Raw genomic sequence first — 27,796 nt, forward strand, 5'->3', positions numbered from 1 at the left:
CCTGGGTGGCGCAGTCGGTTAAGCGTCCGACTTCAGCCAGGTCACGATCTCGCGGTCCGTGAGTTCGAGCCCCGCGTCCGGCTCTGGGCTGATGGCTCAGAGGCTGGAGCCTGTTTCCGATTCTATGTCTCCCTCTCTCTCTGCCCCTCCCCCGTTCACGCTCTGTCTCTCTCTGTCCCAAAAATAAACGTTGAAAAAAAATAAATAAAATTAAAAAAAAAAACTGAACTGAAAAACTACATGTAACAGACAATTATTAAGCTCTTACTGCACAGAAACCCAGAGTTGGGTCTTTTTTTTCAGTAACCAATCTCTAGGATTTTTAAAAATACTTATATAAATAGGCTGCTAAACCAAAAATTACATAGATAATCTTTATGCAAGGTGATTTTCTTTCTATTTTGTTATTCATTCTGGAGGCAATGATTTATTAACCTGGATAAAGATGCAATTACCAAAGTGTGTATATATATATACATTTTTTTTTTCACAAGTTCTAACAGGTTGAGTGAAAAAGGTTATCCAAAAAAAATATACTGGTGTTCCTTGTGGAAACAATCCCCTATGATACGATCTGATTTTTCCTGGACCTTGATTATTGCTGTCCTTGAAAGGACAACATTTTCTCTGCTCTCCGGGAATCGAGCTTAGTTCAAACTAAAATGTGAGGCAGCATAATTTTTCGGGGCGGGTTTGGAGGGTATAAAACAACTGACCCCTCTCTCCACGTTCCTTTCAAGACAGGAAACTACATTTGCATCCCTTCGCTAATGATGGGCATCAAGTTTCAAAGAAGCGTCTGACCTGGGCCAGGGACACTGTCAGCTATCTTTGTAACTTTGAGAGGAAAGCAGGCGGCAGCCAAGCGTAGATGCTCGGCTCTCGAGACCCGGAGGTAGTGGGTCAAATAGGACCAGAAGGGGAAGCCTTGCCCTCCTCCGGACTTTGTCCCTCCCAGATTTCTGAGCTGGCGAGCAGCAGCTCCGCACTGCAGCCCGAGCCAATTGTGAAAGGCTGAACGAAGCCCAGCCCAGCGGAAGGAAAGGTTTCAGAGTTGTTTGTTTCTCCCTGATAAAGGAGCCCTTCCTTGCTTTTGCTTTTATTCTCTCTGGTATTGGACGGAACAACCCTCCAGAAGCAATTTAGAGTGATTGGTGAAAGGAAACACACCAAAAGCTGGCAGCAACAAAAAGGATGAAATTCTTTCTGCAGTGTCTTCAGCTTCTGCCCTTACTGATCATCTTCAGCTTAGAGTCGCTTCTGAAGCTTTTCATTCCTAAGAAGAGAAAATCAGTTACTGGAGAAATCGTCCTGATTACTGGAGCTGGACACGGAATTGGGAGACTAACTGCCTATGAATTTGCGAAACTTAAAAGCAAACTGGTTCTGTGGGATATAAATAAGGTAATAGTGCTCACTCTGTTTTACTTTTTGGCACCTTTGATCTGTAGACAGGGATGCATTCTGTAGGCAACATCCCCTTCCAGCATTTCTATAAAGTAGGTAGAAAAAACTACTATTGGTATTTTATAGATTCATTAATGTGTTTATGATTACAGGATAAATGGACTTAGACAATATAGGATTCCCAGTTACTACCCATCACTAATTTGGCATTGTAAACATATACTTCCTTTTGCCCTGAAAATAATTTGTAATCTCCTCCAAAGCCTGATTTCGCTGACCCTTCTATCTTAATCAGATGGGGAAAGTAATCGTTTTAAACTAGTCTATTAAAAGTAAGAGGTTTGCACCTGTTAAGAAAAAAAAAATCCTGGCCATTACTGAGATAAGTGGGTTTAAAAAGATAGCCAACAGAAAGCAACATTACTGGATCATAGCAGTTGCCAAAAGTAATTTTTAAAATTATCTTTTTGTTAAAAACGATATAAAAGAAAAAACTCTTTGAGGTGCCTGGCTGGCTCAGTCAGCAGAGCGTGTGCCTCTTGATCTCGGAGTCGTTGAGTTCAGGCATGAAACTCCACATCATGAGTGGAGTGGCAGAAACTCCACATCAGGCATAGAGTTTACTTTAAAAATAAAACAAAATAAAAAATTTAAAAGAAAGAAAAGAAAAAAAACCTCTTCAATGTACACAGTGTTTTACAAGAATAGGTGTAGGCTTAAGGAAGAGAGGAGGACTTTGAATCTAATCTTTTATTTGGCCAATGGTAGATGGGCAGAGAGGTTTCCAGAAGGCACCTGAAGGCCTGAAATGCCATCCCTTGCACGTTAGTCAGCACCCAGTGCTGTAACAAGAATTTAGGGATTGCAAATTTAGATGAGAGTTCACCCAATGAGTGTGTGATTGAGATAGCAATCAACAAGCATTTTTTGAATATCTGTTGCATAGATTGTTAAGAACACAGTGCCAAACAGGACATAGGGTCCTCTGCCTTCAATCTCATAGGGAAAATAGACTTTAAATAATTATGTGCAGTGAAAAATACAAACGAGGCCCAGTCCAATCTGATGTGGTCACTGGTGGTGAATGTCTGGCAGGTTGGTATGGTCAGACTCAGCAGAGCTCTCCACTTCTTCACAAGCTACCTTCTAACTTCATAGAGCTTTAGGTTCCTTTTCTGTAAAAGGAATAAAATAACAGTACTTGCCTTAAATTATACCAAGTAGCAGATATACCAAATAGCATGCACAAAGCATTTAGCAGTGTCTGGCACATGGTAAACACACATTAGTTCTTATTCACAAAGTGAAGTTTAAGCTACCATTGAAGAATTCAGGTATAAGTATTAGGTTACATATCTGTGTTAATGACTCCCAATGCCCTGTGCCCATTTGTACAATTTTTTTCTGCTTTGGAGTCAAGTGCTTTTATCCAACAAGTATTTATTGAGCACCTACTATCTGCCAGACACTGTTCTAATGCAGAACTGAGGACACAGCAGTGAGAAAAACACAAACCTTATGAACTAGGGACAATAAACAGGACATGCTGTATAATAAACTATGTAATTGCTGGATGGTGATAAGTATAAAGAAAAAGTGTGAAAGGGGAGAGGGACTTTGTATGGTAGGTGGAGGACAGGGATCGTGTTGATCTTATACACAAAACCTCACTGAGATGGAGATAGTTGAGTCAAGACCAGAAGAGGCTGAGGGTGCAGTGAGCCCCTCACCTGTCTCTGCAGAAAGGGATCAGCAAATGCAAAGCCTGGCACAGAGTGAGGGAAAGGAGAGAAGTAAAAGAAAAGTCTAGATCTGTGCTTTCCAACACAATGGTTAGTAATAGCTACTAGCCACTTGTGGCTGTTGAGCATTTGAAATGTGACTCATCTGAATTGTGATGTAGGTGTAAATACACACCGGATTTCAAAGACAGTATGAAAAAAAGTATGTTGAATATCTTACAGCTTTTCTGTGGATTACATATTGAAATAGAATATTTCATTGTAATAATAAATATTCCAAAATAATATTTTGGATTATTTCCAGTTAAATAAAACATATTACTAAATTAAATTTTATTTTCTCAGGTGTGGCTAGCAGAAAAATTGAAATTAAGTACGTGGCTCACATTATATTTTTATGAGACAGCGCTGGTCTAGAAACTTAAGTAGCAGCAGCTCCAGACCATAAAGTTTCCTGCAAACTATTGTTTGTGCTTTGGCTTTTCCTGGGAGAGCCAATGGAGGATTTTGAGACAGATTCTAGGCTGCTGGGGGGCAGGGAGAGCGGTTAGGAGACCCGCAGTAATCCAAGCAAGAGATAATGCTGGTTTTGTAGGCCAGAGAGGTAGTAAGGGAAGTGGCAGAAAATCAAGAATAATGTAGTATTTGTTAAATTTATTTCATTTAAATAAGCCTTCAACAATTTTGAGATTATATCCTTCATATATATATATATATATATATATATAAAACTTTGTTAGTTTTAATGTCCTTATTTGGCCACATAAAAGATTGGCAGTCCAGGGTACCTGGGTGGCTCAGTCGGGTAAGCGTCTGGTTTGGGCTCAGGTTATGGTCTGGCAGTTTTTGAGTTTAGGCCCCTTGTCTGGCTCTTCACTGCCGGCCCAGAGTCTGGAGCCTGCTTCGGATTCTTGTCTCCCTCTCTGCCCCACCCCTGCTTGTTCTCTCTCAAGAATAAATAAACATGAAAATTAAAAAAAAAAAAAAAAAAAGATTGGCAGTCCTGGTTCAGTATATACACCACAGTCCACTTCCCTTGAAATTTTGCATATTTTAAAATTATGAAAGTCTGAGAACCACTAAACCTGACTGGGGAGGAGAGTAGAGTGGAAATTTCAAGCAGTCCATCCAGGCAGCAGAACCTAGAGACTTCTGGGCTGGTGGCTCAGTGGAGAAGGAATGAAAAAAGAGAGTTTCAGATTGTTTGCAGAATAAGCAGGAAGCAGGGAGGGGCCAGATCAAATTCTTCCTCCAGGGTTCAAAGACAAATTGTCCCCAGAGACAATTTCTCAGATTAAGTCAACCAGCAAGGTTAGCCAGGTCCAAAGATATCCTACTCAGGGCAGAAGTCTTCCATCTTCCTACTGGTCCTGAGGTCCATAAAAAAGGAGCATGAATTTCTGGAGGGATTAGTGGTGGCTTCAGCTTTCTTATTCTACTGAGACTCATGCCATTAATTCCTTATTGCTTAATGTAGATAATCTCACATTTCTTGACCATTCTCACCCCCATGCCTCATTAGATAAGTTTGTGAAGCCAAATTTATAGAAAGTGCTGAGCACCTAGTTAGTATATACTCTAAGACTTTATTGAATGGAAAAGTGAATTAATGAATGGGAAAAAGCAATGGAAATAATCAGAAAAACTTATAGAAGTTTAGTAGTCTAGGTAATGAACAAAGAGTTTTAGTTGTAGGGATAGAGGACAAAAGATTAATAAGGATTTAAAGGAGAGCCCAGGATTAAAAATTGAGAACTGCATCCATCATGCTAGGGAAAAAGGTTAACATGGGAAATCTTGAAGAATGATGAGCAGTTCCACTGGGCTGAGAAAAATGTTAAGGATCTGCTTATTTTTTACTTCTCACCAAATGAATATGGAGCCTGTCTAAAATTTTTCCTGGCAGAATTTTAAACTTAAATTTCTTGCATTAAAAAAAAACTTAAGAGACTCTTAAAAACTGAGAATAAACTGAGGGTTGATGGGGGGTGGGAGGGAGTGGAGGGTGGGTGAAGGGCATTAAGGAGGGCACCTGTTGGGATGAGCACTGGGTGTCGTATGGAAACCAATTTGACAATAAATTCCATACAAAATACATACATACATACATACATACATACAATCTTTTCTGGCATAGTTCAGAAGGTGTGGAGTGCCAACCTTGGCCCTAAGTGAGGAAGACCAGGGAAGTAGGAAAAGTGTGACTGCCAGTGTAAAGGAAGGGCATATTTGCCAGCACCCACTCTGTGCATTGACAGAGCCGACCAGTACTAAGCAAATCTCTGCAAATGGAATACATGGCAAATGGAGTTTAATTGCAAAATCTGTTCCAAATAAGAACCGAACTTTGTACACACCCAAAGAATCAGTACAATATACTTACTGAAACTTTTTTTTTATAGTGGGAAAGTATGTATAACAAAAATTTCCATTTTAACCATTTTTTAAGTGTTGAGTTTAGTTGTGTTAAGTACATTCACGTCGTTATGAAATGACCTCTCCTGGCCATCTCCAGAAATTTTTCATCGTTGCAAACTGAAACTTTGCACCCCTTAAACAATTACTCCCCAGCCTCCTCTCCCCCAGCCTCCTCTCCCCCAGCCTTCGGCAACCACCATTCAACTTCCTGTCTCTGTGTATTTGACTATGCTGGGTATCTCAAATAACTAGAATTTTGCAATATTTGTCCTTTTGTTTCTGGCTTGTTTCACTAAGCTTAATATCATCAAGGTTCATCTATGCTGTAGAATGTGTCAAATTTTTATACTTTTGAAGGCTGAGTAACATTCCATTTTGTGTGTATACTACATAAATGAAATATACTTTTTTAAATTTTATTTCAAGTTTTAATTTACATTCCAGTTACTTCTATGGTAAAATTGGTTTCAGGTGTAGAATTTAGTGATTCATCGCTCACATATAACACCCAGTGCTGGACACAAGTGCCCTCCTTAACCATCACCCAGTTAGCCCATCCCCCACCCACCTTCCCTCAGGCAACTCTCCATTTGTTCTCTGTAGTTAAGAGTAAAAAAGAGTCTCTTCTGGTTTGCTTACTCTCTTTTTTTTTTTCTTTCCCTTCCCCTACATTCATCTGTTTTGTTTCTTGAATTCCACATATGAGTGAAATCATATGATATTTGTCTTTCTCTGACCTATTTCACTTAGTATAATACACTCAAGCTCCATCCACTTCGTTGTAAATGGCAAGATTTCATTCTTTTTGATGGCTGAGTAATGAAATCTACTTTTAAAGGAAAGAGCCAAAAGCTGCCTGTTAGGTACAGGAGGGCAACATAAGGTTTCAGTGTCCCTTGGGGAGTAAGGGCTCCTCTTCAGAGTATACAACAGTTTGTGTGAGAGATTTCAGTAAAAGGGAAAATACCCTATTTCCTTTTATTGCTACAGTTAATTAAGTTCAGTGAGCAAACTGCACATTCTTTCCATAGCTCTCCAGATTTGGGTTTTCTGCAAGAGTAATTGCAGGTTACTAGCAAATTCGCAACACTAGTATTCTGTTCTACCATTCTTTCTGTGGGTAAATATAATAAGTCCATCCACTTGTGGGTTAGCTGACAATAATTTCTTGGCTTGCAGTGTTCACAGACTAAAACTCAATCCAAGGTATTATTTGACACATTCTTTAAAATAAAAAGAAGCTACAAAATTGGTAAAGGCAAACCAACAAGCAAAAATGGAAACAAAAAAAAGGAAAAACAAAACAGAACTCTGTGGTCTGATCCTGAATTTAAGTGACAAAATCAGTGCTCCAAATTGGGCTCATCATTCTGTTTCTCAAATCTGCTCGTGACCTCCATCTGACTTGTTGCAACACCGTGTTGTGAGTTACATAAACTAAAAAGCAAGGACTTCAGCTTTGGTTCTTCCCACCTTCCTCATCCAGTCACCAAGTCCTGCTGATTTTACCTCCTAAAGATATATTTTAAGGCTCATTCTCTTCTCTGCATTCTTTCTAGTAGTGCCACAATTAAACTTGTATCATCTCTTGGCTGAATCATTGGAACTGCCTACTAATTTTTCTCTCTTCCTGCAGTGTTGACCCCTAAAATCTGTCTTCCATACTTTAGTAAGAGTAATCAGTAAAATACTGACTATATGACATGTAATACTAACTATATTATAACAAATCTGAGTCCATAATTTAATCAGTGGCTCCCCACTGAGTTTTTGGATAAAACTTAGTATGTCATACAATGCCCTTTAATCTGGACTCCTGCTGGCCTTGAACTTTATGACTCAGCAACACCAGTCTGCTGATATTTTTTCCCACTGGACCTCTCTCCTATCCATCCCTTTGTTTACACTCTGCCCGGCATGCCTTTTTCCTTCTCTTTACCTGGCTGTTCTACTCACCCTTAAGATCCAACTCTGGTACCTCTTCTAGAATTGTATTGCATGTCCCTCCTTTGTTGTGTTCCCATAACTCTCTGTATATTGTTCTGTTATTATGCTTACCACAATGCATTAATGTGAACCATATGACACTGCCATTATTCAGTCCTTTATTCTGACACTAACAATTTCATATGTCCCACCTAAGTCTTATTTTAGGTTTCTTTCTACTACACTGTGAGCTGGCTAAGGTCTATTCTCTGTCTCCTTCATATTTGTGTCCACCAGGTTCTTCCAAGCACCGTGATTAAAAATTAAAATGTTAAAGGAATGAATGAATGAATGGATGAATGAACTGTAATTAACCCTTTATCTATTTATTTTGCAGCTGGAAATGTACGTGAATAGTTTTTTAGTGTCATAAAAAAAAAGCTTAATGTTATTTTTTAAAATCTTGAAATGAAATACATACATGCATATATTCACAAAGTATGTAAAATTCATGACTACAAAACTAGTATTTTAAGATTTTTTTTTGTTTATTTTTGAGAGAGACACCTAGTGCAAGCGGGGGGGGGGGGACAGAGAGAGAGAGAGAGGGAGAGAGAGAGAGAGACACACACACACACACAGAATCCTAAGCAGGCTACAGGCTCTGAGCTGTCAGCACAGAGCCAGATGCAGGGCTTGAACTCATAAACCATGAGATCATGACCTAAGATGAAGTTGGACACTTAACCGGCTGAGCCACTCAGGTGTCCAAGATTTTTATGTTCCTTAAAAAAGGTTGCTTTAAGTTCAGTTCAGAATAAAAGGAGCTAGTCAAAGTAGTGAGAGCAAAGTGTACCTGCATCCCTGCCAAAAATGCATCCAGTTAAATTATTGCCAAACGCTAGTTCAAACAACCTGACTATCCTTCATTATTTTCAGTTGTTGATATAGGTTCATGTTATTTATTTTGTTCTCTTTTTTTTGTTGTTGCCTTTCCTAGCACGGAATTGAGGACACAGCTGCGGAATGCAGGAGACTGGGTGCGAAGGCTCATGCCTTTGTGGTAGACTGCAGTAATCGAGAAGATATTTACAGCTCTGCAAAGAAGGTGAAATTTTACATTTGGTTAGGATCGTATCATGTCAGAGCTAAGAGGGATTCTGGAGGTGACCTCGTCATGATGCAGACAAAGTAGCAGAAGTTTTGTGACTTGCCCAAGGTTGAGCAGCCAGCTCGTGGCAGACCCAGAACTAGAATGTAGAACTGAGGTTCCCAGACTTTGGTGTGTTCTGGAGTCTTCCAGAGAGCTTTTTAAAAAATAGACACCCCAAAGGTTTCTTTCAGTAAATCAAGGGCTGGGCCCAGGAATCTGCATGTATAATGCCTTACACACCCACACCTCACCCATCTAATTCTGCTACAGGTAAATTCTTGGATGACACTGCGAAACACTGGCAGGGTCTTCTGACACCCAAAGAACTGAGTCAGGGAGTTAGGATAAATTTAATTGCTTATCAGGCTTTGATCATAGATAGATAGATTTCTATAAAGCATTATTTGCTTTTTCTGTATATAACTGAGATGTGCTATGTATATATATCATGGAGTTTCACTCTGAACACATTCGTACATATATTTGTTAACTAAATACTACGATAGTAAGAAGATCAGTAGAAATACCTGGGCAAATTCCTTAAAATACACATTCCTGGACCTCACCCCCAGAAAATCTGATTTCAGCACAGTATAAAGATTCTGATTCAAGCAGCCTTGAGAACCTCTTTGTTTAGGGAATTTGAGTTTGAGGACATTTTGAACTTCTATTCTTGAATTGTAATCTTTTATTTCAAACTGATGCCTCTATTACTGGTGAGGCCTGAGCTTAGACAAAACAATAAGTAGAAATGACCCAGGCTAGTGGTGGGAAATAGCTTTCCTGGAAGGGAGTACAGTAAGAGCAGGGCCTGTAGGTAAGAAACGTCTGCACTTAACAATAACTGTTTTACCTAAAATTAACAATGGTTTTCCTTCATAGAGACCTACATGCTTCCGGTTAATACTAGGTGTATCACTGTAAATTTCTTAACCCCTCTGTGCCTACGTTTTCTCAATTACAAAATGGGGATCCCAGCAGCACCTACCTCAGGGTTGTTAGGAGAATTAAGTGAATTAATGACATAAAGTTTTTATATCAGTGCCTGGCGCACAGTAATCACTTCTAGACTCATCTTGGAATAAGCTGTTCTGGAAAAGATAATTTCATTATTTGAACCTATTCCATTGTCTTGGGCTCTGAGGTCAGAAGATCTGGGAGTCTCAGCTCCATGTGACCTTTAGTAGCCATGTGATCTAGGACAAGAAACAGGCATTCAGTGTTTCATGTTCTTCCTCTCTAAAGTAAGTGTACCAGGAGTTGCAGGCTCATAGAATTATTGTGAGAATTAAATAAGATAAATGAAATCGTGCAAAATGCATAGCACAATAAAAGTCTTTAATAGGCTATTTGTCACGTCCTCCTCAGTCCCCCAGCACACTGCAGCACTATCTAATAATGGTAACTCCTAACAGAAGTTAGCTTTTATTTAGAACACAATGTATAACAGAATGCATTGTAACTCTAGGGTCCAACCACCAAGAAACTTAGTTACTCAAAGAACCGTAAAAATATCAGATAGGATATTCTTCTGTTGCCAGCCCATAGGCCAACTGCCACCAGGGGAAGATAGTTGGTGAACAATAGAATGGAGTGACAGACCACAAAAATAAAGCAATAGAAGGTGTGACTAGCTTAATGGTATAATCAGTTTTACATAGTTTCTTATATAGTCCCTGCATTTGCCAATTATTATTATTTTTTTTTGCTTACCCTTTGAAGTAGTATTTAAAAAATAAATGCTAGGTTTTTGTCACCAGTTTTGTTTTTATTTGCCAGATGCCTCTCGGGTATAATAAATAGAGCAAAGTCAAGAGACTAAATTGCAAAAGAAAATTTCTACCTGCCAGACTTCCAGGTCTAGCTGTTTTGAAATTAAGTAGCTAAGATTAAAAAGTTCTTTTTTCCATTTTGGCACATAGATTACAAAACTACTCTTTTTTTCACATCTGATGTAAAAACACATAGTTCTTTAATGATCCTTGCATGCAAACCTTCCTTTGTAACTCTTAATGATGCAGATATTTGTCTTATTTTTAAAGGTGAAAGCAGAAATTGGAGATGTTAGTATTTTAGTAAATAATGCTGGTGTAGTCTACACATCGGATTTGTTTGCTACACAAGACCCTCAGATTGAAAAGACTTTTGAAGTTAATATACTTGCACATTTCTGGGTAGGTATGACTTCTTTTACAAGAACATTCCCTTTTGTAAAACCCAAAGACTATGTTTAAAGTGGAGCTTTCAGTAGACATAAAGATGTGTCAAATCAATACTGAAGTTTTCTCCAGGCACTAAGGATAACATCATACAAAGAGGTCATTTTTGAGGGTGCCTGGCTGGTGCCATCAGAAGAGCATGCAACTCTTGATCTCAGGGTCATGAGTTCCAGCTCCATGTTGGATGTAGAGATTACTAAAAAAAATAAAGAAACTTTAAAAAAAACGAGTCAATTTTCTTTTATTTTTTAAAAATTTTTTAGTGTTTTTTCATTTTTGAGAGAGAAGGGGGGAGGGACAGAGAGAGAGGGAGACACAGAATCTGAAGCAGGCTCCAGGCCCCAGGCTCCCAGCTATTAGCACAGAGCCTGACATGGGGCTTAAACCCATGAACGGCGAGATCATGACCTGAGCCAAAGTCGGGCGCTCAACCAACTGAGCCACCCAGGTGCCCCCCAAAGAAGTCAATTTTCTTTCTTCCCTTTTATTTTAATGTTTATTTATTTTTGAGAGAGAGAGAGAGAGACTGAGCATGAGTGGGGGAGGGGCAGAGAGAGACAGGGAGACACAGTCTCCAAAGCAGGCTCCAGGCTCCAAGCTGTCAGCCCAGAGCCTGTCGTGGGGCTCGAACCATGAGGTATGACCTGAGCCAAAGTCAGAAGCTCAACCGACTGAGTCACACAGGTGCACCCAAACAGTCAATTTTCATGCTGTGGTCAAATCTCATCAACCATTTTCCCTCCCCGCCCCTTAAAAATATTAATAATAATAATTAATTAATAATAAACTTCAGCTGTTATATGTTTTAATTTTGAACTGGATTCTTAAAAAAAATTAAAAACAAAAATAAACTAGATTCTCACATCTCTATGTGATCTTATTTATGAAAGAAGGAATTAGAGATAATCCAAGTCCTCTTCTGTGGTTCTGTTAAAAGTGAGCCCAGTTTGCTTTTCAGATTCTCAGGAGACTCAGGCCTTGAGTATTTTCTGGCCCCAAAGCTGCAAACTTTATTATAAATCTCACCATTCAAGGTCTATAGATTATATATAGAGAGAGAAAAAAAAAAGAATTTTTGAAGAGGCTGAAAATTGCCCAAATAGCCCATTCCTGAAAGGGCCTCTCAAAGTTTTCTTGGACAGTTTGGGAAGCATAATCTCAAAAGAATGTTGGAGTTGGTAAAAATGCAGTATTATCTTATGTCAGTATTTCCAAGTTATTGACCTATGTCTTTGTATTTTTATAACTTACAAGTTTGCCTGTCTTTCTGCCTCTGTTAGAATGTAGGGCATTGCCTTAATTGTTTTTGAATCCTCATCACATAATAGGTGCTCAGTAAATATTTATTGCATTCAGTGACTACTAGAAGATTGCTGTTCACTTCAATATTTTGGTAAATGACATAACCAAACTATTTGCTAACAATTTCACATTGCATATAAATTCTTTTGATAACTATAGATTATTATATCTATTCAGTATATGAAATGATAGAAAGTATCAGTGACAAAAGGTAAAGAGAGGACCAGGGCATATTAGAAGTTCACAATTTAAGTGAAATGGATTCTTAAAGTTTTCAGTATCCATTGCCTTGCTTAATTAGTTTTTCTAATCCAGGCATCCTATCCATTTGCCTCATGTGGCCACATTTGGCAGTTAATCTAAATTTTTTTTTCTTTTATACTAGGAAAATGTTAATAAAGTATAGCTTTGTCTGGAAATCTTCCCAATAGGTCTACAAAATCAGAAATAACAATATACCATTGTCTCTTAATCAACACTATTTCTAGACTACAAAAGCATTTCTTCCAGTGATGATGAAGAATAATCATGGCCATATTGTCACTGTGGCTTCAGCAGCTGGGCATACTGGGGTCCCCTTCTTACTGGCATATTGGTAAGTCAGGATGTGGTTCCTTAATTTGTTCCTATGCTTGTATGTGATTTCTTACCCTGATGAAAACTACCGTTAATGATGATAAACTTGAAGTTGCCGAAATAGTCAGTTGCACAGTCTCTTGTACAATAGCTTTATCAATCATTAATCCCCTCCAGGCTGACCATTCTAGAGGTGGCTGCAGGGAAATTGTCCAATTAGAAGGCAGCTCTTAAAGCAGTTCTCATCCCTTGTAGGAGCAAGAAATTATAGAACAAGAGTAATCTTTTTGTACCATGAATAAAAGTTAGTAATTTTTAACAAAGTAACTTTGTGGGAACAAAGTAGTGTAAAGAGAAAGTATAATCCAGGATTCTAAATGTTGTAAACATCTAAATAGTGGAATTGTTGTTAAAAAAAAAAACTATAATAGTTATCCATTTAAAAATCCCTGCCATTGTAATAACTGAAGAACTTAACTATCACAAGCAGGGAACAGTAATGGTGTGCTCCACTGTATACTGTAAAGACAATTCTTTGCAATATAGTGAGGCCACCATAGCCAACAGGAACCTACGAGTTGCACACACCCCAACAGTGCTTGGCCAATTTCTAGAAACAACAGATATAGTTGTATGCATATAAATATATAAACACAGGCATGGGTGGGTATCTTGTTTTTATATAATATCTACACGTGTATACATACGTATGTATGCATATATATAAAAGATATATATCTTGCATTTAAAAGTTTGCAAGGTGGGAATGCAAGTTGGTGCAGCCATTTGAAAACAGTAAAGAGGTTCCTCAAAAAATTAAAAATAGAACTACCCTACAACCCAGCAATTGCACTACTAGGTATTTATCCAAGGTACATATGCACCCCAATGTTTATAGCAGCACTATCAACAGAAGCCAAAGTATGGAAAGAGCCCAAATGTTCATCGATGGATGAATGGATAAAGAAGAAGTGGTATATATATATATACAATGGAGTATTACTCAGCAATCAAAAAGAATGAAATCTTGCCATTTGTAACTACGTGGATGGAACTGGAAGGTATGATGCTAAGCGAAATTAGTCAGAGAAAGACAAATATCATATGACTTCACTCATATGAGGACTTTAAGAGATAAAACAGATGAACATAAGATAAAGGAACACAAAAATAATATAAAAACAGTGAGGGGGACAAAACATAAGAGACTTTTTTTTTTTAATTTTTTTTTTTTAACATTTATTTATTTTTGAGACAGAGAGAGACAGAGCATGAACGGGGGAGGGTCAGAGAGAGGGAGACACAGAATCTGAAACAGGCTCCAGGCTCCGAGCCGTCAGCACAGAGCCCGACGCGGGGCTTGAACTCACTGACCGCGAGATCATGACCTGAGCCGAAGTCGGCCGCCCAACTGACTGAGCTACCCAGGCACCCCTAGAGACTCTTAAATATGGTGAACAAACAGAGGATTACTGGAGGGGTTGTGGGAGGGGGATGGGCTAAATGGGTAAGGGGCATTAAGGAATCTACTCCTGAAATCATTGTTGTGCTATATGCTAACTAATTTGGATGTGAATTTAAAAAAATAAAATTAAAAAAAAAGAAAAATATGATAAGATGGTCCACAGTAATTAACTCATATATATTAGTATTTCCCAATATGTTAAGGCAAAGGCAGGTATATCTACTGAAAATGCCCAAGGAACAGCTTGAACTTTTTAGGTAGGTTAACCAATGAAGAAACTTATATTCTATAATTAAAATAGAATCAACTTTTATCCAGAGAATGCAGTAATTTAGCCTTAATGACTGACATTTGACAGGGGAGACCAAGGTCATTCTAAGACGTCTGATTCTTTTTCTTATTTTTTATTTTTAATTTTTTTTTAACGTTTTATTTATTTTTGAGACAGAGAGAGACAGAGCATGAACAGGGGAGGGTCAGCGAGAGGGAGACACAGAATCTGAAACAGGCTCCAGGCTCTGAGCTGTCAGCACAGAGCCCGACGCGGGGCTCGAACTCACGGACCGCGAGATCATGACCTGAGCCGAAGTCGGCCGCTTAACCGACTGAGCCACCCAGGCGCCCCTAAGACGTCTGATTCTTAAGTTGCACTCTTTACAATCTTTCCACAAAACTCATCTCCCATAGGAAACCAAATCAAATCATTATTTGATAAGCCTTAAGGTTACTAAAGATGAGGAGAATAAATTGTTTTAGTGTCTAGACATTTTCCTTTAACAAAAGTTGTTAATATCCTGGTCAGAAACCATACCTAATTATGTGTTCTCTACTGCACTTGGACCTCAATACCTATTAAGTAACAACAGCAACAAGAGGGGTGTGTGGTTCCCAGCCTCATCCCTAGACTGTTGCAAAACTCCTCTGTCACATGGTATGCATAAGTTAAGACTTTCCCATCCAGTCCAAAAGGAAATAGTCCAGAAACAATTCAGTTATCTTTTACCTGAGGGTCCCATATACTGTGGGTATAGTAAGTAATTCATGAATGTTTATTTTCCTTGAAAAGTCAAGATGAGCTTCCTGTGCTTCTGTTTATCTGTTTTGTTTTGTTTTTACTATTTGATCTCTCATGAACAGTTCATTGTAGCTTTATCCAGAAGCCATTGAAATGAGAGTTATCTAATTATCTTTGAACTTTACTACAGTGGCAGAAATCATTCTAAGCATTGTAATTTGTGTATTACATATCTTAGTGATGTTAAAGATGGAATTTATTTTCTAATGTGACCTTGTGGCATGTACTATAACCCCCAAAAGCCTGTAACTATATTTTCTAATATGGCACAAAAAAGTATATAGACACTTATTAAATCTGGAATTATGTGAAAAAAATAAATAAAAGTTTGCAAGGATATATACCAAGCCATTTTACTCGAACCACACCTAGAGAGTGGTTATTCTTTGGTAATGACAAGTAATTTTATTTTGTTCATCTATATTTTCTGTCTTCCTTTCCTTTCCTTCCCTCCCTTTTCCTTTCCTTTCCTTTCCTTTCCTTTCCTTTCCTTTCCTTTCCTTTCCTTTCCTTTCCTTTCCTTTCCTTTCCTTTCCTTTCCTTTCCTTTCTTAACATATATTTGTTTTCTAATAGTTTCTAAAATGGGGTGCCTGGGTGGCTCGGTTGGTTGAATGTTTGACTTTTGTTTTTGGCTTAGGTCAAAATCTTATATTTCATGAGTTTAAACCCTACATTGGACCCTGCACTGGTAATGGGAAGCCTGCTTGGGATTCTCTCTCTCTCTCTCTCTCTCTTTCTCTCTCTCTCTCTCTCTCTGCCCCTTCCCCACTTACTCTCTCCATCTCCCTTGAAATGAATAAATAAACTTAAAAACATTTTTTTATGAACATAGACTTGGATTGAGTTTTTGGGTTTGGGGGGGGGGTTTGTTTGTTTTTTAAGATGAAATAGCTGTTGAAGCAGTTACAGAACAGATGTGTGATGCAGATCATGTATTGTCTCTTTCAAACCCAGTTTAGGTTAGGTGATTGTCCCCTGGCCATCAAAGGCTCACATCATTTGGCATTGTTTTCCTTGATGAAAGCTAGCTGCAGGTGTTGCTACTCAGCTACTACACGAACTTCTACTCTGCCAGATTCTTAGTCCCCAGGCATTGAGGTAACCCAAGAGAATCAGAGGATCCAAGAGGGCTGTGAATGCCCTGTCATGCTTCCTCCTCTTTGCCATGGTAAATACTGTAACTCTCTTGATTCTAATTTGATTCTACTCCACTGAATGTTTAGCTATGAAAACCAAGAGAGAACATGTTCTGTATGAGAAACTATTGATAGTGCTTTCAGCAGAAGTAAAAGTTCTCATCAAGTGTTGTCAAAGCAGGAACGACACACACAGTTTGTGCGCAGATTGCACACTACACAATTCTAGGGGGCACTGTGCATATTCGGGTCCCCTTAAACTTAAAAAATCTTCCAGGAGATGGCAGTAAAGTAGCTTTAGAAGAGGAGTAGGTTTTTCTGACTCACACAAATGTACCCTTTGGGCTAGAAATAGAAATGTGCTGTGACTGTCTGGATGTATATATGACTGAACCCAAAAGGCCTGTATATAAACTTGTAAGATTCTGGCAGGTGGGTGTTAGGACCTCACCCTGCGGCTGCCCAAGACAAACCTCCAGGTTCCCTTACTTGTTAAATCTGCCACTTGCCAATCTGGAGTGGCCTGCCTCTTTCTTTGCTCTCTCCCCGCCCTCTGTGTGCAGGGGAGGGGTGGGGACAGTTTCAGATCCTACCCAAGGAGCTCCAGAGGAGATTGCAAACCAACAACCCCCACAGTGCTTCAGCTTCCTTTTTGGTAAATGGGGATCATAGTAATACCTATTTCAAAGAGTTGTTGCGAGGAGCAAATGCAGTTAATACATCGGAAAAACTGAGGACAGTGCCTGACGTGTAGTAATCAATTTTACGTGCGATTATTTTTGTGTGGTTTTTCAAGTTAAGATTTACATTTTTCTTTTTTTTTTTTTTTTTAATTTTTTTTTAATGTTTATTTCTGAGACACAGAGAGACAGAGCATGAGTGGGGGAGGGGCAGAGAGAGGGGGACACAGAATCCGAAGCAGGCTCCAGGCTCTGAGTTGGCAGCACAGAGCCGGACGCGGGGCTCGAACTCAGGGCCGGGAGCTCATGACCTGAGCCGAAATCGGACGCTTAACTGACTGAGCCTCTCAGGCACCCCAAGATTTACATTTTTCATGAGTAAAACTAGCCATCTATCTTTTAAGCCTTCAGTATATGTCTAAGGTTTAAAAGAAAAAAAAAGTTGAAAGAGAACTTTGCATAGCTTTGTATTTTCCAAAGCGCAGGTTAATTGGCAAGAATTTACAGCTACTTTGTGTAATTGCTAATAAATACAGACTTAGAGAAAAATAATCTAGTAATTGATGGCACTGAGTTGCACATTTTAAAATGGTTAAAATGGCAAATTTTATGTTATGTATATTGTCACACAATTAAAAAAATTTTTTTAATGTTTATTCACTTTTTGAGAGAAAGAAATAGAGAGTGGGGGGGGTGGGGCGGGTGCTGAGAGAGAGGGAGACACAGAATCCGAAGCAGGCTCCAGGCTCTAAGCGGTCAGCACAGAGGCTGATGTGGGGCTTGAACCCACGAACCATGGGATGATAACCTGAACCGGAGTCAGTCACTTAACCGACTAAACCACCCAAGCACCCCTATTTTCACATAATTTTTAAAAATCAGTAATGTAATATTCCAAAAACCACTGAATTATACACTTCAAGTGGGAGAATTATATGATACATGAATTTATGTCTCAATAAAGCTGATTTAAAAAGAAAAAAAAACCTAACTGGAAAATTAATGTCTGCTTAAAATATTATTAATTTGCCTCTCTTGGCAAATGAAGGAGCTGTGACAGTAAGACTTGCTTTGCATTTTGATTTATTTATTTGACAAATATTTTTTGAGCAGCTATTATAAGCCAAGCACTGTGGTAGGCCCTGGGGATTCCTTGGAAACCAAAATAGTCACAGAGCTTATAGTACAAGTTTGAGGGACAGACGTTAAAAAAAAAAAAAAAATTCACCCAAACAAGTATTTAATCACAAATCCAAAACAGGCTGTCATGTAAAACTGAAGATTACTACATAATGGAAATAATTTAGACTAGGGGTCAGGAAAGGCCTTTTGAGGAAGTGAAGCAGAGTCTGAAAGGGAAAATGGGACTTGTCCAGGAGAATTTACCCAGGAATTCCCTGGATGTATTAAATAATTAACAGGGTATGGAGACATTAAGTCTTATGGAAACAGCAACAACAAAAACCAACGCTTTACCAGTTTTCCTAGCAAGACCTTTAAACCCACTCAGTTCTCGCTCCAATAAGTGTTCTGTGTCAATGCTTCTTAGACTTTAATGCCTATAAATTTACCTGAGGATCCGTAATGCACATTCTGATTTGGTAGGTCTGGGCTGGACCCTGAGACTCAGCTGATGGCCATGAGGCTCGGCAGAGGACCACACTTAACTAAAGAAAACAGACATCTGAATTCAATAGATACCACAGCTTTCTCTAATTATCTTCTGGCCTCTCTGTTTATTTCCAGTTCAAGCAAATTTGCTGCTGTCGGATTTCATAGAGCTTTGACTGAAGAACTGGCTGCCTTAGAAAGAACCGGAATCAAAACAACATGTCTCTGCCCTAATTTCATAAATACTGGCTTCATCAAAAACGCAAGTACCAGGTAAGTTGAGACAGAAATGAAGACGACAAAAGGATTGGTGATTGCTATGAATATCAGCCATTCCGTGGGTTTTCTTAAATATTTTAATCCTTAAAACACCTGACATTCAATTCCCTTAGCTCATCTCAATTTCAGCTCCTGTAGATTGTGGGAAAGCAGGTGAGGCAAAGAGAAGGGGAGAATATATGTAAACATAAATATGAGGAACTCAGGTGAACTTGGTAATCCTCCTTTTTTTTCTTTTCCTGAGCAGTGGTTTTCTGACTTAAGTATACATACCTTTCACCAGGAGTGCTTGGGAACCATGTAGAGGTCCGACTCCCAGAGATGTTGATGGCTTGCGTTTGGCTAGGAGAGGGTAGTGGTGGGGAAGGGGCCTTGGGACTCTGTTTAACAAGCATCATTGGTAATCTAGAGATTATCCTCCATAGTGAGCACTAGTCTTTACTTAGTTAAAAAATAAAACTATATGGCTCAGCATCTGACTTCAGCTTAGGTCATGATCTTATGGTTTGTGAGTTGAAACCCCATATATTGGGCTCTCTGCTGTCAGTTCAGAGACCTCTTTGTTTGGATCCTCTACCTCTCTGTCTGCTCCTCCCCTGTGTGCACTCTCTCTCTCTCTCAAAAATAAATAAACATTTTTTAAAAACTTATAAAACTATAAAGGATAAGCTCTGAGGTTAGTTTTTTTTAAGTTTATTTATTTATCTTGAGAGAGACAGAGACAGCACAAGTGAGGATGGGCAGAGAGTGAGAGAGAATCTCAAGCAGTCTCTGAGCTGCCATCGTAGAGCCTGATGTGGGGCTCAAACCCATGAGGCTGTGAGATCATGACTTGAGCTGAAACCGAGAGTTGGATGTTAACCATTTGAGCCACCCAGGTGCCCCAGAGGTTAGTTTTTAATGTTTCTCTTTTTAATGTCTTTGTAACATGATGCATAACTTTAAAAAATTCCATCATACAGAAAAATACGAATAAGTAAGAAAGTTTCTTTTTTAAATTGCCTTGAAACCTTCTATCTACTGCAAACTACTCAACATTTTGATGAACATCCTTCCAGACATCTCTCCATGTGTAGCTTAAATGTCTAGATTATATGTAACTGGCATATATTACACGTGGGGTTCTGAAAACTGTAGGTAAACTACTTATTTCCCTCAACATTATGTCATGGACGTCATTTCATGTCAGTAAAGACAGAACTTTATCATAAATTGTGTTGGTTACTTAGTCTGAACATTAGTATCTACTAGTGATTTTTACCCTGGCACAGCTGTAATGAACACCCTAGTGATGAAGTTTTGGGGTGATGGGGGGTTCGTAAGGTCCAGAGTTGACGGCCAAGAAAGAATTCTTGAAGACGTTTTTGGTGCCAAACTAGTGATTTTATTAAAGCATGGGGACAGGACCCATGAGCAGGAATAGCTGCATGGGGTTGTGACAGGTAACTCATTGTATACACTCAGGTTTTGGCAGAGTCAAGGATAGAGTAAGTCTCTAAGGTATTTTGGAAGCAAGGTTTTTAGGACCTTGAGTGGCTAGCTGTTCCTAGGGAAACACCACTTATTACCATTTAATAAAACCCCAGTCATGAGACTCTTCAGATGTATATGGGGCGGGCATAAACTTGGAGGATGATTGACAACATATATCTTGGGGCAGTTGAGATAAAGAAAGTAGACTTACAGGATCCTCAAGGTTGTGACAGTGTTAAGCCAAGGTTCTCTTTTGCCCCTAGCAAACTGTCATCATTCAGGTAGCTGAGCCCCTATAGAGGGAGGTCACTCTGCTGGTTTGAAGGACTTGTCAATGGGCTATAGGCAGTAAGGGAATTTAGTTTTTCATTTGTCTTAGTTTCCCACATCACCATGGCAATTTTCTTTGTTCTTCGGTAGCCAGGAGTGTCTGAGGAATATCACACACCTGGGGGGTGGGGGGGGGAGTGGGTATGTGTGTGGCAGCCTGTATTTTGCCCTCAGCTTGCCCCAAGCTCCCTCATCACTAATGCGCACGTATTTTCACATTTTGGTGGTGTCTCCTTCAGGTAGATTTTAGAAGAGGGATTACTAGGTCAAAGGGTGTACACATTTTAAATATTCGTACGTGCTGCCAAACTGCTCCAGAAGTGTTTCACCAATCTGCACCTGTACCCACGGGGGAGGAAGAGCGCCACCGCTTTTCTACTTCCTCAGCAGCCTGCCTTCTGGTGATGTTCTGCCTTTTCCATACAGGAAGGATCATCTGTTTCCTGATGACCTAGTAGCTACATTAAAGTGTTTTCTTATGTTTTTTGGTAGTAGGGCTTCTTTCCTTCTTTTTATTTTTTTTTAGGTTTATTATTTTCAGAGAGACACAGCACACACACAAGGGGGGGGTGCAGAGAGAGAGTGCATGCGAGAGAGAGAGAGAGAGAGAGAGAGAGAGAGAGAGAGAGAGAATCTCAGGCAGGCTCCCCACTGTCAGTGCAGAGCCCATGAACTGTGAGATCATGACCTAAGCCATAACCAAGAGTTGGATGCTTAACCAACTGAGCCACCCAGGTGCCCCTTTTTAAATTTTATTTAAATGTTAATTTTTTGGTAGTTTGACGTCTTTTTTTTAAAATTTTTTAAAATGTCCATTTATTTATTTTGAGAGAGAGACTGTGCAAGCAAGGGAGGGGCAGAAAGGGGAAGGTGGAAAGAATCCCACGCAGGTTTTGTACTGTCAGCACAGAGCCTGACACGGGGCTCGATCCCACAAGCCATGAGATCATGACTTAAGCCGAAATCTAGAGTTGAATACCCAGCTGACTGAGCCACCCAGGCACCCCAGTAGTTTGACTTCTTTTGTGAATTGCCTGTTTCATGACCTCTGCTCACCTTTTCTATTGAGCTATAGAGTTTTAAATTAATATCTATAAGTTCATTGTACATTCAAGATACTATCTTATATGTCATACACATTGCATATATTTTTCCCCAGTTTGCTATTTGCCTTTCAACTTCTTTTTATTTAGTTTTACATTAAAACTTCTCAGTTTATTTTCCATCATGGCCTATAGGTTTGGTGAGATATTTATAAAGGTCTTTTTCAGCCCAAGCTTATAAAAATACCCACCTATATTTATTTCTCCAGTACTTTTATGGTTGGATTTGCACATTTGGAGCTTTGCTCCACACAAATTTACTTTAAGAAATAAGGTCATGGTAGGGGCACCTGGGTGACTCAGTTGGTTGAGCCTCTGACTCTTGATTTCAGCTCAGGTCATGATCCCAGGGTCATGAGATCGATCGAGCCCTGTGTCCCTGCTTGGGATTTTCTCTCTCTCTTTCTCTCTTTCTCTCTCTCTCTGCCTGTCTCCTCTGCTTGCATGTTCTCACCCTCCTTCTAAAATTAAAAAAAAAAAAAAGTCACCGTATAGCTTGTTTTTCCCAAATAGTTAATGCATTATTTTGCATTATTTATTAAATAATACATCATTTCCTTCACTACTTTGAAATGTTATCTTTATAGTAAATCTGTATACATACTGGGATCTATCATGCTGATAAGATTCAATTTTTATTTATTTATTTTTTAATATATGTTTAGTTTTGAGAGAGACAGAGTGTGAGTGGGAAAGGGGCAACAAGAGAGGGAGACACAGAATCTGAAGCAGGTTCCAGGCTCTGAGCTGTCAGTATAGAGCCCTACATGGGGCTTGAACTCACAAACCACAAGATCATGACCTGAGCTGAAGTCAGACGCTTAACCAACTGAGCCACCCAGGTGCCCCTAAGATTCAACTTTTAAATTTCTTTTTTTTTTTTAATTTTTTAATGTTTATTTATTTTTGAGACAGAGAGAGACAGAGCATGAGCAGGGGAGGGGCAGAGAGAGAGGGAGACACAGAATTGGAAGCAGGCTCCAGGCTCTGAGCCACCAGCCCAGAGCCCGACATGGGGCTCGAACTCACGGACCACGAGATCGTGACCTGAGCTGAAGTCGGACGCCCAACCGACTGAGCCACCCAGGCGCCCCTCAATTTTTAAATTTCATTTTGCCTCTTTCCCCCAATTCATCTGCCTTTGGCAAAAATATATTTTAAATTAATGAAGAATATTCAATGTGACACTTTGGGAAAATATCAGGTTCTATTTAAATACATCTTAATGTAAATATGTCTACCCACAGGTATAGAGTAGAAAGCCAACATCAAGTAGAAATTTGGTAGCTGTGCAAAGATCTGATGCCCTACAAAGAATCTATCAAATTGTCCTAAAAGTCCATTTTTAAGATACAATTTTGTTAGAAAACAAAAGCATATTTATTTCAGAAGACCTAGTGTTTAAACTCATCTGTATTAATCAAATAAACCCTAATTGGACTCTGAAGAGAAAAGATGAATTATTTCAGGGTCCTGAGGAGTGGAACTGACCAGAAGTAGAAAGAGGATAAAACTTCATTAAACTGTCAAACAAGTACTGTATGATCTCACTTAAGTGTGGAATGTAAAAAAGCTGGACTTATAAAAACACAGTAAAATGGTGGTTACCAGGGGTGGGGGAATTGAGGAGATAATTGTTTCAGGATATAAGCTTGCAACCAGTAAGTTAACTCCTGGAGTTCTAATGTGCAGCATAGTGATTATAGGCAGCAATACCGTATTATAAACATCAAAGTTGCTAAGAAGCTAGATCTTAATTGTTCCCATCACACACAAAAAAATAACCATGTGATATGATAGAGGTGTTAACTAATTCCACAGTGATAATCATATTGCAATATATAATTGTATCAAATCAACACATTGTACACCTTAAACTTGCATGTGATATGTGATGTGTCAATCATATCTCAATAGAACAAATAAATTTTTTTAAGAGTTCATTAAAATTAAAAGGGAGTGTCAGAGAGAGGAGTACCATCCCCAAGGGTAAGATTTGCCAATTTCCTCCATTATTTAATTATTTTCAGGGGGAAAACCCTCATTGGATCCTAATATAATATTTTGAGTCAACTTTTTCACTCAGACTGTCTTTCAGCAGTTAAAAACAGGTACCATATTTTTATAAAATTATAATTGGGTTTTTTAACCTTGCCCCCAGGACAAGGCTACATAAACTAACGTTCCTTGTGGGCAAGAGTGCCCTCTCTGGCAAAGCTCTACTAGTGACAATTAAAAAAATAATTGGGGGAAATAAATAAATAATAATTGGGAAGCTTGCTCTGGGGGGAAAAGGATAAATCGAAGTTGGCAGGAGTCTAGGCCAATCACAGGAATATAACCTGGTTTAGCAAGGGTCTGGGTCTTGGTCCCTGCCACATGAACCCCTTTGAAGATAAACTGATACTAGAGTAGATACCAACGGTGAAGTTGGTTTTAATCTAGAAACTTAGTGCTAATTAGAAGACAGATCTTACTCTATATTGTGGACACTAAATAAAATTTGTAATTTTTTAAAAATGTTTTTAATGTTTATTTATTTTTGAGAGACAGAGAGAGACAGCATGAGCGGGAGAGGGCAGAGAGAGATAGAGAGGGAGACCCAGAATATGAGCAGGCTCCAGGCTCTGAGCTGTCAGCCCAGAGCCTGACGCGGGGCTCGAACTCACAGACTGCGAGATCATGACCTGAGCCGAAGTTGGACGCTCAACTGACTGAGCCACCCAGGAGCCCCAAAATTTGTAATTTTCTTAAAACTCATGACAATGCTTTTACTTGTAGAGATTAAGTAATTTACCTGTAAGGAACAGAACTGAGCCTCAGGCCAAAACTTTTCCCTTTTTACACAGAGGAGGGCCTTTCTGAAAGAAGGAAACTAAACAAACCTCAAAATGATTGATTCCAAAGAATTTGTATCATATTAATGTTGGGACTTACATTCCCTTTTCAAGCACATCAAAGATACCGTTTATTGATTCTTATATTTACACATCTAACACACTGCAAAGAAACTGGTTTACTATAGCAGTTATAATTCAGCATAATCTGAGTTAATTGGAATTAAGTGTAATCAGGTGTTCTGAGTAATTTTTTTTGACAGCTAAGAGTTATTTGCATTAAATAAACTTGGATATCAAGAAATCATTTTATTAAAAACATTTTTTGAAAGCCTGCTAAATAGGTGCCCGACTAGGCGTAGATACCTTATATAAATAACCTCTAATCTCTAATCTAGGAGGACTAGATTTGGCACCAGGACATAGTTTGCCTATCCTTGCTCTAATGTTTATCTGCAAGATAAGTCTTACAATGCCCATTTTATGAACAAAGAAACTGTAAGTTGGAGAAGTTAAGAAGATTGCTCAAGGTCACACAGCCTGAAAGTGGCAGACTGGAATTCCTACTAGCTCCCTAACTCCAAATGCCCTGCTATTCCTAGCTTTATTTCTTCACATAAATTAAAAAAAATTTTTTTTCAATGTTTCTTTATTTTGAGAGAGAGAGAGAGAGACAGAGAAAGAGAGAGAGAGTTGAGGAGGGGCAGAGAGAGGGAGACACAGAATCAGAAGCAGGCTCCAGGCTCTGAGCAATTGTCCTGAGAAACACCATATTTAAAATGTGTACTAGATATGTCATTGGAGGTATATTTATTGCTTTTGTGATAATGTATAATGATTATAAACAAAATTTAAATATTGTAGAGAAAAGCCCCTTCAAAGCTATAGATGCCCTTAGGTCTAGTTGATTTATATTTTTGTTCAAGTCTTCTATTTCTTTGCTAATCTTTCTAGTTGTTCAATTCATTTTTGAAAGTAAAATTAATGTCTCCAATTCTTATTTTTAAACTGTTTTTTCTCAATTCCATCAATTTTTATTCATGTATTTTGGAGCTCTATCATTAGGTATATGAACAGTTTTTCATAAAATGTTCTTCCCTTGGGGCACCTGGTGGCTCAATCAGTTGAGCATCTAACACTTGATTTCAGCTCAGGTTATGATCCCAGGGTCATGGGACTGAGCCCCAAGATTCTCTCTCTCTACGCCTTTCCCCTACTCGTGTGCACACTCTCTCCCCAAGATAAAAAAAAAATTTTAACATTTGTTTTAAAAAATAAATAAATAAATGTTTTCTCTCAAATAAGTTATCTCTCTCTTTCCCATTAGTGATATAAAGAATGTAACATAATCTGAATTTATGAATTAAGTGAAATTGGATATTCTGATGGAGTTTTTTGACAGTCAAGATTTATTTTTGTTTAATATCCTTTTAAAAACATCTATCCTCCTACATAAAATATGCATTAAAATTTTTCTCTAAAAATTTAGTTTTTGTGTGTGCTACAGAAAGATACTAGTTTTTGTTGGCTAGCACCATAAGAAAGAAAATGTTATGAAAGAAGGTGATGGGTAACATTTGTGTCATATGACTGTATTAAGTACTTCCCTACACATTACCAGTGGAGTGCTGAAGTCAGCTTAGACTCATTTGGGGACACAATGTTAATAGCTTGAAATCAGCCATGGTTCTCACACCATAGAAAGTAAATGGTACAAAACAGATAATTCTGTGCCCTAAAGAGCCAGTTATGAAACATTTACTAGCAAACCACTGCATTAACTCCAGTTTTCAGATTAAACACAAAAACAAAAACTTCTAAACTTTAAAGAGTTGAAATATCTTCCCCCAAATTACTCAGCTACTTAAGTGGTAGTTCGATTAATCAAACATAGTCCTTCCACCTGAAAATACCCTTTGTCCCTAAGTATTCCTATGCCCCACATGCATTCTCCTACCCCACACCAGCAGATGGGCCTGAAGTGTTTTTGAATAGTTGCTACAAAATCGGTCATGAACATTTATTTTATAGGATTTACAACTCTTGTTAACATTAGACTGTCATAGGAAAACATTTTTCCATGTACTGATATTTTAATGTTTAAGATTTTATTCTGCCAATAAATTGATTTTCTGGAAGTCTTTTGGTCTTTTAAAAATCATGATATTGGCTAGCCATTAAATTTCATGAAAATTATTCTGGCAGAGGCTAAAACTTTGGATAAAGAGATCAAACACACTAAGAAAAGTTTAGTCAGTGCAACACCATTTGATTGATAGGCTCACAAGACCACAGTGTGAATGAGGGGGTATGCCGTACTGTTTACACAGGTGTTTGTGAGCTTTCATGGAGGTTGGGAATAGTGAAGTCTGGTAGCAATATGCTAGAAAGTTAATTTCCTTCTGGATACTTCAAGGCACAAGCATCCTTCACTTCCTAGATTCATCATCCTATTGCCCTAATACCCTGCCTATTGCCACAGGCTAAAGGAGTGCTTAGTCTTCTTCAAGCTTCCACTGCCTCCTCTGGACCAAAAGCTATCGCCTTTATTATTATATTTTCTCTCCTGTTGCTCTCCAGATTTTTCTTATGTAATTCTTCAGAGTCCAGGGTGAACACAGTGTTCTAATAAATGACTGACCTATGCTGAGAATGAAAGATGATATCCTATATATATATTTCAAACTCTGCCCTCCTTCATGTAGTCAATGATCACACTCACTTATAAGCATACTACTATACTTCTCAACTGTCCCAATTTTACTTTACTGCGTATGTTTTCTATCTGAATGAACTATTCTATATTTGTTCCTAATGAATCCCATCCAATTCTTTTTGTCTCACTTCTCTTAACTAGTCACACACGTTTAAAGTCTACTTCCCCAAAATGTTAGTCAGTTTGGTGATGTTGGCAAATTTCATGAGTGTATTCAATTATGTACCTTTTTTTCTAAGTCATTAATAAAATGTTAAAAACTGACAACCGGGGCGCCTGGGTGGCGCAGTCAGTTAAGCGTCCGACTTCAGCCAGGTCACGATCTCACGGTCCGTGAGTTCGAGCC

The 27,796-nt window shown here is 38.6% G+C and overlaps 1 protein-coding gene across 1 annotated transcript in view; it reads left to right on the forward strand.

Moving 5' to 3' along the window:
• Positions 1-1,041: 1,041 nt before the first annotated feature.
• The window catches only part of HSD17B11 (hydroxysteroid 17-beta dehydrogenase 11), a 34,049-nt gene continuing 7,294 nt past the window's right edge, over positions 1,042-27,796 (forward strand). Inside the window, exons 1-5 of the mRNA XM_047856660.1 lie at positions 1,042-1,404; positions 8,494-8,601; positions 10,689-10,820; positions 12,656-12,762; positions 18,848-18,985. Of these exons, the coding sequence (XP_047712616.1) occupies positions 1,195-1,404; positions 8,494-8,601; positions 10,689-10,820; positions 12,656-12,762; positions 18,848-18,985 (695 nt within the window). The 5' untranslated portion in view covers positions 1,042-1,194. The remainder of the gene's footprint in view (positions 1,405-8,493; positions 8,602-10,688; positions 10,821-12,655; positions 12,763-18,847; positions 18,986-27,796) is intronic.

Source organism: Prionailurus viverrinus, chromosome B1, assembly GCF_022837055.1.
Source record: "Prionailurus viverrinus isolate Anna chromosome B1, UM_Priviv_1.0, whole genome shotgun sequence".
Classification (NCBI taxonomy): Eukaryota; Metazoa; Chordata; class Mammalia; order Carnivora; family Felidae; genus Prionailurus; species Prionailurus viverrinus.